General features: G+C 32.6%; 1 protein-coding gene across 3 annotated transcripts in view; it reads left to right on the top strand.

Annotated features, from left to right (window-relative positions):
• The window catches only part of IFT74 (intraflagellar transport 74), a 174,147-nt gene extending 157,562 nt beyond the window's left edge, over nt 1-16,585 (top strand). For all 3 annotated transcript variants that reach the window (XM_074200242.1, XM_074200241.1, XM_074200240.1), the window contains exons 17-20: nt 1,985-2,148; nt 4,460-4,585; nt 15,106-15,166; nt 16,344-16,585. In XM_074200242.1, the coding sequence (XP_074056343.1) occupies nt 1,985-2,148; nt 4,460-4,585; nt 15,106-15,166; nt 16,344-16,462 (470 nt within the window). In that variant the 3' untranslated portion in view covers nt 16,463-16,585. The remainder of the gene's footprint in view (nt 1-1,984; nt 2,149-4,459; nt 4,586-15,105; nt 15,167-16,343) is intronic.
• Nucleotides 16,586-17,385: the final 800 nt, after the last annotated feature.

Here is a 17,385-nt window from a genome sequence, read left to right as displayed (position 1 = left end):
GTTACGTGGCTTGCCCAAGGCCACATGGCCAGGTAATTATTAAGTGACTGAGGTCGGATTTGAACTCAGGTACTCCTGACTCCAGGGCCAGTGCTTTATTCAGTGCACCACCTAGCTGCCCCTGTGAATAAGTTTTGAACAAATCTGGAATAAGATTTGAATTCAAGTTTTCTGACTCCGCATTCATGGAATTTTTGCATTTTATCTTGGGAGAACCATGGTTTAGATATAATAGGATAAAAACTAACTTTAGCTTAATATGGTTAAAGAAAACTTAAGGGGGCAGTTAGGTGGCGCAATAGATAAAATATTGGCCCTGGAGTCAGTAGGACCTGAGTTCAAATTCGGCTTCAGACACTTAATAATTACCTAGCTGTGTGACCTTGGGCAAATCACTTAATCCCACTGCCTTGCCAAAAAAAATTTAAAAAGAATACAGTTCTAGAAATCAGGAACTTCTATTGAAGTCCTAGTTCTCTCATTGATTGGCTGTAATATTCTTAAGCAAGTAACTTAACTCCTTTGACCTTGGTTTATTATATATAGATTGAGGGTTTTACCTAGGTTATTTTGTTTATTTGTTTGTTTTTGCAAGGCAATTGCCTCAGGGTTGGATTTGAACTCAGGTTGTCCTGACTCCAAGGTTGGTACTCTAGAGGCAGCACCTACCTGCCTCTACTTGTTATTTCTAAGGTCTTTTATAGTTTAAAGTTATATTCAGCAGTGTATAAACCAGATCTTTTTATTAACCAGGACTTTTACACATTCACATGAATTACAGTGGTAATTAATGTTCTAAATAATGCCACAAAATTAGATTCTAATTTTTATGTTATGTACTTTGTTGAATTCATTGAAAATAGATAGTCCATATCAGATGTGGAGACCACCTCTTAATCAGGGCATTTAATTGAAGAGAATACTCTAGTATAATACTCTGATGAAAAATAGAAAACTTATTTTACTGTTTTATTACTGTCTTTATAACTGGATCTATGAACACACATGGTGGGTTTATTTTTTAAGTTCTGGACATAGAAACCCAAATTCCTTTTTTTAAATAGACCTAAGTAGTTAAGGGTTTATATTGCTTAACTTTTCACCTTGGTTTTATTATCTCAGAAATTTACTTGATAAATTTTAATTAATTTTCTGATTACTCCAATAAGATATGCAACTACTTATTTTTTGTACCACCATCATCATAGGATCCTATACTTGAAGATAGAAGGGACACTTGAGACATATCAGTCTAATTTACAGATAAGGAACCCTTGACCCCACAAGATTAAGTGACTTGCTCACAATCACACTTAATAGTATCAGAGGCATGATTTAAGTTTGGGTTGTTTAGGTCACTTTATTCTAGTTGTATGACCCTGAGCAAGTCACTTAACCATCATTGCTTAAAAAAAAATAATTCAGGTCTTTTGACTCTAAAGATAGTGTTGTATAGATACTATACAACATCCTGTCATTCAGAAAGAAAAAAGAAAGTCATGATAAGAACACTTAAAAAGTAGTATGATCCTTAGGTAGTCATTTTTCTTGACTTAATTTCTTCATTTGTAAAGTGAGGATAACAGTAAGGGTAATTATTGAGGATGAATTGTATTTGGTTGTATAAAATGCTTTGCAAACTTTAGAATACTATAAAAGTTAAAGCTATAATTTTTAATAAAGAATAATTTATTTAGAATTTTTCAAGTAGTAAGACAATAATATTACATAAGATTTAATATAGAATCTAAAATTCCTAGATACCCATTTTATCTTCAAACATAGGTGGTGCAGTTGATAGAATACTGACCCTGGAGTCTAGAGGACCTGAATTCAAATTCAGCTTCAGACACTTGATACTAACTAGCTATGTGACCTTAACCCCATTTTCTCACAAAAAGCCCCACAAAATCCCTACCGTATTATATGAGATAAGACAGATTATTAGTTTTAATTGATCATGAGCTTGCCCTCTTTGTTCCAGATAGTCAGCGTCTACAGTTGGATTTACAGAAAATGGAACTCCTAGAAAGTAAGATGACTGAGGAACAATCTTCTCTAAAAGCTAAAATTCAACAAATGACAAAAGATTTGGAGACATACAGTGATTTGCCAGCTTTGAAGTCATCAGGTGAAGAAAAGAAAAAGGTATGGCAACATGGTTTGCTAAAATTAAAATCTTAATTTTTTCTCATTTGATCATCAATGTTCCCTTCTAGTTTTTCTAACATATACTACAGGTGTGTTGCTATAAATCCTTTTCCTTTAAATATAGATTTAGGGTTGTAAAGGACCTTGCCCATAATGTAATACCCTTATTTTACTAATGAGGGAACTGTCTCAAAGAGTTGCTGAGATAACATTTGCAAACTTTAAAGCACAATATGTGTAGTTTGTTGTTAGACTAATGTCCAGAGAGGATAGTGGCTACAGTTTTTAAAATAATAGAATACAAATCCAAGGTGCTTTGAGTCTTAAGTCAGTGTTCTTTCTTCTTTCTAGTTCATAATACTATAATACATTACATTACTGGAAAGATTGTTTATTTTTTTAAACATTATTTGTTTATATATGATAGTTGAAGAGTCATACTAAATACAAAGAATATTACAGTGAAAAGAGAAGCAGTATATAAAATGTTTACTAGATATGGTAAAAAATACATTCAGAAGAGAAAAATGACATTTCAGAATTAAATGATATATTGTAAATGGATTTTTTATTAAAGATTTTATTTATTTTGAGTTTTACAATTTTTCCCCTAATCTTACTTCCCTCCTCCCACCCCCCACAGAAGGCAATTTGTCAGTCTTTACATTGTTTCCATGGTATACATTGCTCCAAATTGAGTGTGATAAGAGAGAAATCATATCCTTAAGGAAGAAACAAAGTATAAGACATAGCAAGATCAGACAATAAGTTATCAGGGTTTTTTTTTCTAAATTTAAGGTAATAGTCCTTGGTCTTTGCTCAAACTACACAATTCTTTCTCTGGATACAGATTTTATTCTCCATTGCAGAGAGCCCAAAATTGTACCTGATTGTTGCACTGATGGAATGAGTGAGTCCATCAAGGTTGATCATTTACCTCCTTGTTACTGTTAGGGTGTACAATGTTCTTCTGGTTCTGTTCATCTCACTCAGCATCAGTTCGTGCAAATTCCTCCAGGCTTCCCTGAATTCCCATCCCTCCTGGTTTCTAATACAATAGTGTTCCATAACATACATATACCACAGTTTGCTAAACCATTCTCCAATTGAAGGACATTTACTTAATTTCCAATTCTTTGCCACCACAAACAGGGCTGCTATGAATATTTTTGTACAAGTGATGTTGTAAATAGACATTTTTAAAAAATAATTTTAACAGAATTTTACCAGAAAAAAATTAAATTTTTTAGTTTAAATGGAATATATGTGCCAATACTTTTTAATATTTTACTCTGGGTTCAAATTGCCACATAGGAACAGGTTTTTAAAGAGGAACTATTATATAAATATATATATATGTATATATATAAAATAACATTTTAGAATATAAAATAACTTCTGAAAATTATCTGAAACAGTAAGATATTAAATATGGAAAAGCAAAACTGAGATCCAAAAACTTAGTTATTTAACTTTTTCTTATGTGTAGCTTAGACACACACACTCTTCCTCTCCTTCCTCCCTCCTCCTTCTCCCTCCCTGCCTGCCTCTCTCTCTCTCTCTCTCTCTCTCTCTCTCTCTCTCTCTCTCTCTCAAATTCATAGACCTCTAGGACCAAAAGAGAAGGAATTTTGTCCTATTCTTGTTTTGAATTTCAGATTCTTCTCTGAGATTAGATATAATAAAATATAAGAAATGAATAAAATAATAAGTTATAAATTATAAAATAATCGCAGTGTTCACTATGGAATGGGACATAAATGGATTAGATTTGAAGTAAATGGAAATGAATGGAAGTAAGGATAGGAAATAGTTTGCTAGTAATAACGAAATAAAAAAAGTAAAAGGTGATGAAAATTTACTCACCATAAGAATAGTAGTGGGTGGCTGATCAGTTCTAATAATCATATAATATTGGCAGCCAAGAATCAGGGCACTGGGTCTTAATCACCCTACCTGCTACTTGGGCAGGGTAGCCAGTATTCCAACCAGGTCCCCAATAGGCAGTGTGAGCTGGGGAGGGCCTAGGGTATTTTAGATGACTACTACCACTACTACTACTACTACTACTACTACTACTACTACTACTTGCTACTTGCTACTTACTACTCACTACTCTTCCTCCTCATGGGTGATAGCAGTGATATAGCCATAATTAAGATTTCTATATTGTAGGGGCAGCTAGGAGGTACAGTGGCTAGAGCACTGGTCCTGAAGTCAGGAGGTGGTGAGTTCAAATTTGACCTCAGATACTTGGTAATTGTCTTTATATTCTCAATAATTTATTCCAAATTGTGTTTTTTTCTAGAAACTCCAGAAAGCAAGGACAGCATTATCAAAGCGTAGAAACACATATAAGAAAGTAATGGAGAAGCTAAATTCTGAGTATGAGACAATAAAAACTCAATTACAAGAAAATGAGACTCATTCTCAGGTAAGAAGAAAAAAAAATTAGGATTTAATTTTTAAATGGGAGGAAGAATTTAGAAAGCTAATATATAGCCTTATCTATTTCCAGATACTCTATCCTGCTTCTTCCTCAATCTAGAATCTAGGTCTCAGAACAATAGGTTTCCTATGATGATGTTTATCTTTTGTTCTTGAAGAAGACCATGAGATCAAGGACATGGTGTAATGACAAGTACATGAATTGGATTTCAGTGAGGGGGATGCTATGCTGAGTCACCAACTTCACTTTCTCCTCCAGAGCCCGCTGGGTCCAGTAACCACATATGAGTTAGGACAACTGGAGATGGACCTGGATGTCAGTCAATCAGGATTAAGTGACTTTGCTCAAGGTCCCCTAGTGTCAAATGCTGAGGTTGGATTCAGTCTCCCATCTTTGTGATTCCAAGGCCAGTGTTCCATCCACTATATCACCTAGATGCCCAATACTTTTCCTAGAATCTTATGAAGAAAGCCTATTTTGTATTTCTCTGATATATTTAAATATGTACTATTGTATATCTTATATGTTTTCTCTCTTTACCAGAATGTAAGCTTTATGAGAATGGGAATAGTGCCTTACCTAAATTTTGTGTTTATCCTAACACTTCATACAAAGGAGTCTCTTAATTCAATTCCTCTACTCCCCATATCCAGACTTTCTGCAAAACTCATTTCATAGTTACCTATCACCATGATGGCACTGGTTATGGAGACATGATCATTTTTTAAATTTAATGAATTTAGTCTTCTTAAATTTTCCTGTATTAATTAACTTGATGAATTGGTAATTTAGGGAGTTTGGGGGAATACTACCAATATCATTCTATTGCTATAAAATTTTTTGATGAATCTTTATGACTCTTGTATCATAAAAAGCAGTCTTCTATTTCAGGGCTTTAAATCTACCTTTCCAACCCATTTTCCTCACCATTCTTCAAAAAGAATTTTCCCTTCCAACTAAACTAGTTTTTACACTGTAACCTTCAGAAGTATTGAACTTGGGGTGGCTAGGTGGCGTAGTGGATAAAGCACCAGCCTTGGAGTCAGGAGTACCTGGGTTCAAATCTGGTCTCAGACACTTAATAATTACCTAGCTGTGTGGCCTTGGGCAAGCCACTTAACCCCATTTGCCTTGCAAAAACCTAAAAAAAAAAGTATTGAACTTTGTCTTGTTTGAAGTCTTTATATTTTTCCTTTTGTTGCAGTTATTTGTTTTTTATTGTCTTCATTTTAAGTTACAAATTCTCACCCTCCCTTTCCCATTCTCCCATGTATTGAGAAGAAATTACAAATATTTACTCATGCAAAACAAATTTCCACATTAGCCATTTTTTTAGGGTTTTGCAAAGCAGTAAGTTTAAGTGGTTTGCCCAAGGCCACACAGCTAGGTAATTATTAAGAATTTGAGGCCATGGTGGATTTGAACTCAGGTGCTCCTAACTCCAGGGCCGGTGTTCTATCCATTACACCACCTAGCCTCCCCAGTGTGCCACCTAGCTGCCCCCATGTTTTTTTTAAAAGGAGAAAAACAAATAGAAGAAAAATGCACTTCAGTATGTATTGAGGCCATCATTTCTCATTTGAGAAATGGCCATCATTTGAGGCCATCTGAGAGTAGAAAGCATATAATTATCATGGGTCCTTTGGTTTTGTTGTGGATTTTTGTATTGATCAGAATTACTAAGGCTTACACAGTTTATTATTTTTACAACATTGCTATTGCTGTATAAATTGTTCTTCTGGTTCTGCTTACTTAGCATCAGTTAATACAAATCTCCCCAGATTTTTCCTGAAATCCCACCCTTCATCCTTTCTCACAAAAAATTATCATATTCATATACCCTAGTTTATTCAGTCATTCTTCAATTGATGGATATTCCCCATCACAGAACAATAAGAAGTAGTAATTCCTTTTATTCCTGTTTGTTCTAATGGTCTTTTTTAAAACAGAAATGGGTATTATATTTCATTGAAAATGTTTTCTGCTTCTCAAGATAATTTTGATTTTTGTTGGTTTTGTTGTTTAGATGGACAGTTATGTTTATAGTTTTCCTAATAGTGAACCTTCCTTACCTTTCTGATATATCTATCCATGTGAGAATATATGATCTTTATGATATATTGTTGTAATCTCCTTACTAATATTTTACTTAAAATTATAAAATTTACTTTAAAAAATAAGTCATTGAGGAAATTGGCCTATTGTTGTCTTTCTTTGTTTTTGCTCTACCTGGTTTATGTAGCAGGATTATTTGTGTCATGGAAGGATTGACAAGACTCCTTCTTTAAACTATTTTTCCCACATGCTATAAGTAATATTGGAATTGATTGGATTTTTTTAAATGTTTGGTGAAATTCACTTACAAATTCATACAGTTCTAGAATTTTCTTTTTCCTTAGGAAGTTCATTTATGTATTATTTAGTTTCTTTTTCTAAGAGTTATTCAAGTAGTCTATTTCCTACTTGGTTCATCAGGACAATTTATATTTTTGTAAATATTCGTCCATTTCATTTAGATAGTCAGTTTTATTAACATGTGATTGGACAACATAGCTCCCTATATATAATTGCTTTCACTTCATCTTCATTGGTTATGAATTCACTTCTTTTCATTTTTGATGTTGGTGATTTGGTTTTCTTAATAAATCAGATTAACCATTGTTTATTTTATTGTATTTTTTCTTTCAAAAAACAGCTTCTCGTTTTATTAGTTCAATGTTTTGTCTTTTTTAAAATTTTCAGTTTTGTTATTCATTCCTTTTTATTTTCAAGATTTCTAGTTTAATGTTTAAATAGGGTTTTTTTAATTTGTTGATTTTCTCATTTTTCCAGTGCATGCCCAAGTTATTGATACTGTCTTTTTATTTATGTGATCATTTAGAAATATAAATCTTCCACTAAATACTGTTTTGGCTACATCTTACTAATTTTGGTATGTTGTCTCATTTCTATCATTATTATTAATGAAATTATTGTTTCCATGATTTGTTTTGACCTACCTGTTCTTTAAAATAAGTTATATAGTTTCCATTAATTTTTAATCTATGCTTCAAAGGTCGGTCATTTATTGAATGTATTTTTTATTGCATAATGATCTGTAAAAAAATGTTCTTATTACTTTGACTTTTCTGCATTTGTTTTTGAGATTTTTATGCCTTAATACATGATCAGTTTTTATGATGTGCCATGCAACTAAGGATAAGTATCTTTTTTCCATTCAATATTCCTCAGAAGTCTATCTAAAATCTAAAATATAAAATTCTCTTAATTTCCTTAACAGTTTTTTGTTTATTTTATTGCTTATCTAGTCTGAGAGGGATAAATTGAAGTCCTCCCCACTATTATATTTTTACTGTCTGTTTCCTCCTGTATCTTATTTAACTTTTTCTTCAAGAATCTAGATGCCATGGTATTTGATACATGTTTTCAGTACTAATTTGTTGAATATGTTTTCAGTATTTATTGTCTAGTGACAATAGGAAAATCTAGTTTCTTTATTTGTTTCTTTTAATTAGATCAGTTTTTGCTTTTGCTTTTTCTGAGATCCTGAGTGTCACCTTCCCTTTTCTACTTCAGTTGTAGCAGAATAGATGCTACAGACATTTATTTTAACTCTACAGGTATCTTTCTGTTCTAAGCATGTTTCTTCTAAATAAAATATTGTTGAATTATAGTTTCTAATTAATTCTCCTATCCTCTTCCATTTTGTGGGTGAAATAATTTCATTCTCATTTACAGTTACAATTGCTTACAATGTATTTCTTTCTGTTCTGTTCTTTTCTACTCATCCTTCTCTTTTTAATCCTGACCCTCTTTGAGAGTCTTTTTCCTTCTGACCATTGTCTTCCTTAAATTACCCTTTCTCTTATCCTCTTCTCACTTTATTATAATCCTTTTCCCCTTCTACTTTCCTATTGAGTAACATGACTTTCTACATGCAACTCTTTGTTAATAATTGTTCTTCATTTCATGAACCAGTTAGATAAGACTGAGAATCAATTAACAGTTCCCACACCATTGCTCCCTCCATTTTATAAATTCTTCCTTGTAAGCCCCATTTATGTGAGATGTTTTTTTCCCATTTTTTCTCTCCCATCTCCCTCTCCCAGTCCATATCTTTTTCCTATGTTTCTATTATTGTTTTGAGATCATTCCAATATAATAAACTCATACCAGATCCTTCTGCCTAATTAGACTTATTCAGAATTCTAAGGGGCTATATATTATATCACCATATATAAAAATGCAAACAGTTTAATCTTATTTAGGTCCCTTATGATTTCTCATTTTTGTTCAGACATTTCAATCATGTCCAACTCCTCATGAATCCAGTTGGATGGCTTAGTAAATATACTGGAGTGATTTACCTTTTCATTCTCCAGCTCATTTTACAGTTAAGGAACAGAGGCAAACAGGGTTAAATGACTTGCACCAAGTATCACACAGGTACTAAATGTCTGAGACCAGATTTGAACTGAAGAGGATTAGTCTTCCTCACTTGTGTGTGGGACAAATGCCACTTAAATAAATTTTGGAGATCTCTCAAGGTATGAAGAGAAAGCTTTATTTGTTTCTTGAGGAACAGGCCATGATCAATTATAAAGCAAAAGGCCCAAGAATCACATTTATCCTAAGGAGATTCCCACCTCCCGCTGGACCCACCCTCATTAATGAGGAATGTGGTCTTAAAATCTAGATGGGCAAACTAATCTAGGGAAAAGTGTATAAAATTCAAACCCAAACCAGATTATCTCTTCAGCCCCAAGAATTGAATGGTCATCCCACTTCAACATATTAAGGTGGGGTCAGTTGACTCTTCACCAACATCCCAGAAGTTGCTTTGTCAAGGGAGGAGGGACACATAATTAACTACTATTCTCCAATCTGTAATATTCTACTGAAAAAATCTCAGACTTTATCCCATTCACTTGAGACCCAGAATGCTATTGACTGTGCCACCTACATGTCTTTGACTTCTCACTTATGTTTATCTTTTTATACTTCCCTTAAATTTTGTATTTGAAATTTTCTATTTACCTCTGCTTTTTTTCATCAGGAAGGCTTAGAAACCCTCTATTTCATTAAATAACACTTTTTCTTCTATAAGTTTATACTGTTTTGCTAGTAGGCTATTTTTGGTTGTAAATCTAAGACCTCTTGTCTTCCAGAGGATCATTCCAAACCCTCCTTTTCTCCAAACTGGAGTTACTGACTGTGACTCCATGATCCTTAAATTCTTTTTTTTCATTGAAATTTTATTTTCTTTTACCAATTTCAAGCAAAGGTAGTTTTTCGACATTAATCCATTTGCAAATTTATGAGTTCCACATTTTCCTACACCTTCCCTTCCCTCCCCCTCCCTCCCCAGGGTGGTGAACAGTCTGGTAAAAGCTGTACATGCACAATCATATTTAACACATTTCCATACTAGTCATGTTGTGAAAGAGGAATTAGAACTAAGGGAAAGGGGAAAAAAATGGGAAGAAAGGAAAAATACAAAAGACTTTTTTAAAAAAAATTTTTTTCAAGGGAATAGGGTTAAGTGACTTGCCCAGAGTCGCATAACTAAGTATTTTTATGTGTCTGAGGCCAGATTTTCCACTCAGGTCCTCCTAACTCCAGGGCCAGTGTTCTGTCTACTGTGCTACCTAGCTGCCCCTAGGAAGTTTTTAAAAAGTGAATATATTATGCTTTTCTCTGCCTTCAGGTTCCAAAATTTTTTCTGTGGATGTGAATGGCATTGTCCATAGCAGGTGTCTCAGGATTGTCCTTAATCTCTGAACTGCTGAGAGGGGCCATCTATTATATTTGATCATCTCACAATGTTGTTAATGTGTACAATGTTCACTTGGTTCTGCTCACTTAGCAGATACTTAAATTCTTAATTTCTATTTACAATATTTTCTCCTTGATCTGAGAACTGCTGGATTTTAGTGATAATATTCCTGGAAGTTTTCATTTTGGGATTTCTTTCAGAAGGTAGCCATTGGATTCTTTCAATATCTACTCTGTCCTCTGGTTTTAAGAGATCTAGGCAGTTTTCCTTTATAATGTCTTGAAATGTGAGATCTAGACTTTTTGTTTGTTCATGTGTTTTGGGGAGTAGTTTAGTGATTTTTTAAATTGATTTCTTTGTGATCTGTTTTCTAGTTTAGTTGTTTTTCCTATGAAATATTTCATATTTTCTATTTTTTTGTCTTTTTGACTTTGTTTTAGTATTTCTTGGTGTTTCTTTACATACATAATTCTTCCAGTAACTCTCATTTGGTTTGTAAAAACATTTTTATATTCTTCTTTAACTCTTTAGAAATTCTTATAGGTTTTAGAAATTCTTATAATCTGAATTTATTTTATTACTAAATACAAATATTTGTCATTTGTATGTTTCCTGAAATCAACAACCCCCCATTCCTCTATTTTATTTCTACTTGCTATTTTGCCTTTCTTTTTCTTTTCAACTGTTCTTCAAAGAATTCCTCCCTTACACACCCTTCTATACCCTCTTCCCCATTACTCTACACACTCTTTATATATCCTTTTTATCCTTTTCCCTTACTCTCTAACTCATTACCCTCCCTATCTCCTTCTCTTACTTCTTTCTAAATTTAGAAGGCTTTTACAACTCTCTCTCTCTCTCTCTCTCTCTCTATATATATATATATATATATATATATATATATATATATATATACACACATATACATATACATATGTGTGTATGTATATGTATGGGTATATACATACAAACAAACATACATATATATGTATTATTCCCTCTTTAAACCCATTCCCAATGAGAATAGGTTTCCAGAACTACCTTCTCTCCTTCCCCATCTAATTCCTCTGTATCAATTCTTCTCATACCTCATTTCTATAAGATGGTAACTTTTTTTTTAATCTTTTCCTGGATCAGTTTACTTTTAAGAATCCCATCCTACTTAGCTTTTACCTCATCTTTCTTTTTAACCATTCAGTTATTAATAACAATCTTGGTTTACCTTTCCTAGACCTATGGTTTATATTTCCATGTATAGATTAGTAAACAATTTATCATTATTAAATCCCTTGTAAATCTTTGATGTTTACCTTCTATTTCTTTTGGTTCTTGTATGTCAAATTTGCTATTAAATTCAGGTCTTTTGCCACAAAATCCTAAAATTCTAGCAATTTGTCATGTCATTTTTTTCTCATTCAGGATTATACTTATTTTCTAGTTATATTTTTGGCTGCAACCCCAATTCTTTTACTCTTTGATATATATTATGTTCCAGGACATGTGAGCTTTTAAAGTAACTGCTTGAGGTCTTCTGTTAAATGATTTCTTTTTTCCAAAGAAGAAGGCTCAGGACAGGGTCCAAGGGTGATACCCATGGTTAGGAGATTTGATTTAGGTGAAGATTCAGCAAATGAGAGAGAGAAGAAACAGATAGGTAGGAAAATCAGAATAAAGGAATATCAGGAAAACCTAGATAGAAAAGGTTATCAACGGGAAAAGGGTGATCAATATGGTCAAAGGCTACCAAGAGATCAAGAAGAAAAAGACAAATAATAAAGACCCAAACCCTGAGGCAGTTTCTTCAGGCCATATAGTCTAGAAAAAGGGGAAAATAGGCCATCACTCTACCCCCATTCAGTTAATTTATGATGCCCAAAATGTGGGTGGACATATTCTTCAGCACTTTTACCACCCTGTTGGAGAGAATAAGAGAGTCTGGTAGGCTTAATGACTTAGCCTATTCCCACAGCCAATGTGAAGAATCTGTCTCTACCCATGGAACAGGGGTATAAAGGATATATTCTCCCAGAAGCAGGTCCCCATGTCTCCTAGAGTGTACCTTAAGACTTACTGTCTTCATTCAAGTCAGTCTTAGGATTTGAAGTCCAAGTTTACACATAGAAAACTGAAATTGAAATTTGAAGAGCTTTGTAACATAGCCTAGTTGTATATATAGCCAAATTATAATTATAGTCTGAAAGTGAATTTTTCATTTAATTAGGTCTTTATCAATGCTTTACCATCATAATTTCTTGAAATCTTCAAGGTTATAACAAAATATCTAATGGAATATGGTAAAATTCTCAAAGTTAAATTTCATGTTTATAAAAGAGTCTATACCATGATTTAGATGTTATGATTTCAAAAGTTTTTTACTCATCTTAATATAAGTGAATTCCCTTAATTATGAGGTTTTCATACTTTATAAATAGCTAAAACTAAGTTAAATATATTGAATTTCTTCTACAATAACATGTCTTACATTACTATAAATTTTGAATTGAAATTATATCTCAAAGAAATTAACTGACACAAAAACTTCAATATAGCTGGGTTGAACTGCAGAACTGCATAGAATCAGTTAGCACTTCAGATATTTGCTGCAATATAAGTACTCTGTTATTTGAAACAAATAAAAAAGTCTTAGTGCTTGAATTTATAAAGGATTGCTGTAAAGAATTGTTTCTAGAAAATACAGATGTTTTTCTTAAGTTTCTTTTTAACTTAAAGGTCTTATTTAGGACACAATATGTAGAAGATCTTGTTTGTTAGCTCATATGGATAGAGTTCACATAATTTATCAGCTTAGATTTCCCTCAGTTTGAAAAGGACAGGTGTTACACTAAGATTGAATTTTTACTTTAAAAACAATTTTAACTTCTGAATTGAATAATCAGGGCTAATCATAGATTGCTTACATGATTGGACATTTTTAAATTGTGAATTCATTTTTTCTTTTCAGATATACATGACTTATTTTAAAACATTTTTTCCTTTTGAAAATCAAGTACTCAAATCCACCAAAATATTAATACCAATGCATTTTTATCATAACAAGGAATGGAAAACAAATTGTGGTATATTAATGTAATGGAACATTACTGTACCATAGGAAATGACAAATCTGAAGAATTGAGAGAGGTATGAGAAGACCTGAGGGAAATCAGAGTCAGTGACATTATATGACTATACAAGTGCTAACAGAACTAACAAAAGTCAACATTGTATAATATTAATGTCCAAGGTTGACTTCAAAGAAAAGATGAAATAAATGTATTTCTCTCCCTTCTTTACAGAAATGAGGGGGAAAAAAATATATATATATATATATATATATATATATATATGTCAGTATAATAAATATGTTGATTGGTTGTAGTGAACTCATTTGATGTATTCTTTTTTTTATTAAATTCTTTGTTAGGATAGGTTAATTTAACTTTAAATGTAGAGGAGAGATAGCCTTGGAAATAAAGGTGTTTTCAGGGTATGGTGGTGGTGCATGTCTTTAAGCCCTAACACCAGAGAGGCTACAGCCAGGAGTTGGGAAAATGGGTGGGGTTGTCCAAGGAAGAACACTTTCAGAGTGAGATAGGGAGACCCTGGTCTTTTTTTTATTTGTTTGTTTTAAAGAAATGAAATTGGTGCAAAATCAAAAGATCTAAATTAAATGTGATTTTAAATATCAAACTTTTTACTCTATGCTTTGCTTAGAAAAAATTATTTTTATAGGCCTCATAAAAGAAAAGCCTGATTCATTGAATAGATTTTTTTTATAAAAACCAGTTTAATACTATACCAGTCAAATTGTCTTCTGAGGAAGCAGCCATCAATATAATATCCACATTAACTTCCTGTTGATGTTGAAATTATTGAAACAATGCCAGAATTTCACTAGCTCTCTTATAATCTTCTCCCTGCAGCCTTGTTCTTATCGCAATTTCTAGCTTCAGTCAGGAAGCTCAACTCTGGAAATAAGGAAGTTTCTCCTATGGACCTCAAACCCTTTGACAGTGTTAGGATATATAGTATCATCTGTGGTGTTAGACTTAACAAATTCTAAAGGAGATATTCAGAATTTGACAAAACACAAAACAAAAAAGCTAGCAATGTGATCGAGAAATCAGATCTAGCTGAATGATTTTGGGTTTCTTACTTCTTGAGATCTTTCTCAAATAGGAAAGCATGGATGAAATGATCTCTAAAATCCCTTTTTGCCTCTTAGTCTTTAGTCCAGTCTTCCTGATTTTATAAGCAAGAAAACTGAGAACCAGATATGAGGTATTTTGCCCAAAGTAAGTATTTAGTATACAAAATGGGACTAAAATCCAGATCCTTTAGCTGGTATCCAGTCTTCCTTGCACTAAAAAATGCTCAACCTTTAATCGATATGTATGTTTGAATTTTCTTGCTTCTTATTTTAGAAGAGAGAGATATCAAATCAGACACACCTGTCAGTTTACATGTTCATTGGTTAGAAAATGCCTTTTGTTTTGAAAACAAATGGAATAAAAACTGTTTTAGAGACTAATTGCATATTTGTAAATATATTTTCTATTGTTTATTCTTTTCAAAATTTCTTTTGTGTTTATATTGGCCTTATCAGCCAAATTGCACTCCAAGATGTGATAAGATTTAAAGTTGAGGATATTTTTTTCCCCTTATCTTCATAAAGGGTGTATAGTTGTTGAGTTTGGGAACTTGCTAACACTTTTCTTTTTGTTTTCAGCTTACAAATTTGGAGAGGAAATGGCAACATCATGAGCAAAATAACTTTGTCATGAAAGAATGTATCCTTTAAAAAGCTACCAATAAACTCGGCCAGGTGATTTTCTCAGATTTTCTATTATAGACCTCCAGGGAAACCATATCAAATGCTGTACAGAACCTTGTGAGATCAAGTGCCTTAAGCAGAGCTGCTGACTCCTCCTCCATTATTTCTGAAAAAAGGAACAAAGAAGGCATGAAGGAGGGAAGCCCAAGAGAGCTAGTTACAGGACAATGGATAAGGACAAGTCTGAATCTTGAAATCCTTTATACCCAGAATTGGAATTAGGCAAGACAGGCACCTCATCCAGATGGGATAGGGAAAGGACTGAGAAACCTTTATAAATGTCAGTGTTTTGAAATGTCATATAAAAGCTAAGTAATAAGTAACACTTAAGGATTACATCCTTTAAACTTTACATAAAATACACAAATGCCTTGTCCTGGTCCTATCTCAACCAATCCAGCTTTATCTAGTTTCTGCTTAGTCCATTCATAGTGGAATTAGGAAATGTAGACTCCTTAGAGAAAAGTAGTAATGAAACTTATCTTCTAACTCCATTTTTTGCCATGAATGTCACTAGTTCCTTCTTTTTTCTTTCTTTCTGTGTTTGAGAACCACTACTTTATGAAAGGAGGTCGCATGCCAACTAAAGTGTGACTGAATCTCTGTTGAAAGGCAGCCTGGACCTTACTTTTCATTCTCATTGGAAAAAAAATTCAATATTTCCACCTCCAGCAGTACTGCTTAATTAAAAACATCATCTACATCAAAAAGCAGCTAAAGTTAGAATATAAAGGAATAAGAAATTCAAATCCAGCCTCATACACATACTTACCTAGCTATGTGACCTTGGGCAAGTCACTTAACCCCATTGCCTTGCCCCCAAAAAAGGCAATAGGATTTGTTTTACTATCAAGAATTTGAATTTTGTTGTCAATATAGTGAAAAAAATTGACACTGAAATCCATTAAACTATTAATTAGAGGAAATTCTTTTTCTATTATGATAGGTAAGCTGAACATATTCTGCTTTGTTCCTTTTATTACATAAGCTAACCTATTAAAATTGCACAGGATTTTTAATATCATTTCTCATTTTTGTAGCTATATTTGCTTTGATTTGAATAGATGGAAACATTCATAATTAAATTAAAATTTTACTCATGATTTTTTTTCTTCCTTAACTACCTCAATCAGTCATTGCAACCAAGAGTCAGGAGAGTGATTATCGACCAGTTATGAAGAATGTGAATAAACAGATATCAGAGTACAATAAAACCATCATAGACTCTCTCCACAACACTAGTCGAAACTGAATCCACACTTACTTCAGGTGTTCACAAATACCCTAAATCCCTGTTCTACTGAGTTTTGAACAAGTTCACATATAGGAAAAAAACACTAAAAACAAGAAAATATAGCCTGCCCATGTAGAATTACGAACTTTTGTTGGTGAGTTTTTATTTGAATGAATCCTTGAAAGTATCACCCTATTTTTTTTAAATCAACATACCAAGAGAGAATTTTTTTTAAAATGCATGGATTAGTAAAAGGAACATGTTTACTTCATCATGACTCATTTTATACTCAGATATGTCTATAACATAACAGGGTACAATAGTTATGATTTTAAAACTACTGTCTCTTCTTTGTCAACTTTTTAATTAATCTCAGTAATATTTTCCATGTAAGTTTTCAGTAAGAAGTGAAAATTTTTATCAATCATATTAAATGTGCCATTAGAAATAGTATTTTATAACTTTGTCTTTTTAAAGAAGAGATAAAAATTGAATCTTCATAAATAAAGAGAATTAAGATTTATCACACTGTTCAATGATTCACTTAATCTGGTTATTAAAAATGTATTTATGCATATATTATCTGTTGTAGACTTGCCCTCTTGTACAGAATAATACCTAAGAATGTGAGGGCAAGCCTAGGTCAGAAAACTAAAGGTATATTACAAAGGCAAGACTGGGAGTTAAAGAAAAAAGATGAAGTGAAAGCAGAGCTTTGACATATTTTAAAACTGCTTATCACATTTACTCATTCCTCTACCAAATTCCTTTCACTCTTCTCCACCCCCATCATTAATTCATACTTTCTTCTAGGACAGGGATTTAAAAATTTTAAAAACAATTGTTGCAAAACATGCTAGGTATACCCTTATGAATCTTTTGGAAAAATTAAGAACCAGCATAATAATAATGTTTGTCCTTCATTTTCGAAGAAGATCATG

This window comes from Macrotis lagotis, chromosome X, assembly GCF_037893015.1.
Source record: "Macrotis lagotis isolate mMagLag1 chromosome X, bilby.v1.9.chrom.fasta, whole genome shotgun sequence".
Classification (NCBI taxonomy): domain Eukaryota; kingdom Metazoa; phylum Chordata; class Mammalia; order Peramelemorphia; family Peramelidae; genus Macrotis; species Macrotis lagotis.
The sequence above is the reverse complement of the archived record's forward strand: the minus strand, read 5'-3'. Positions and strand labels throughout refer to the sequence as shown.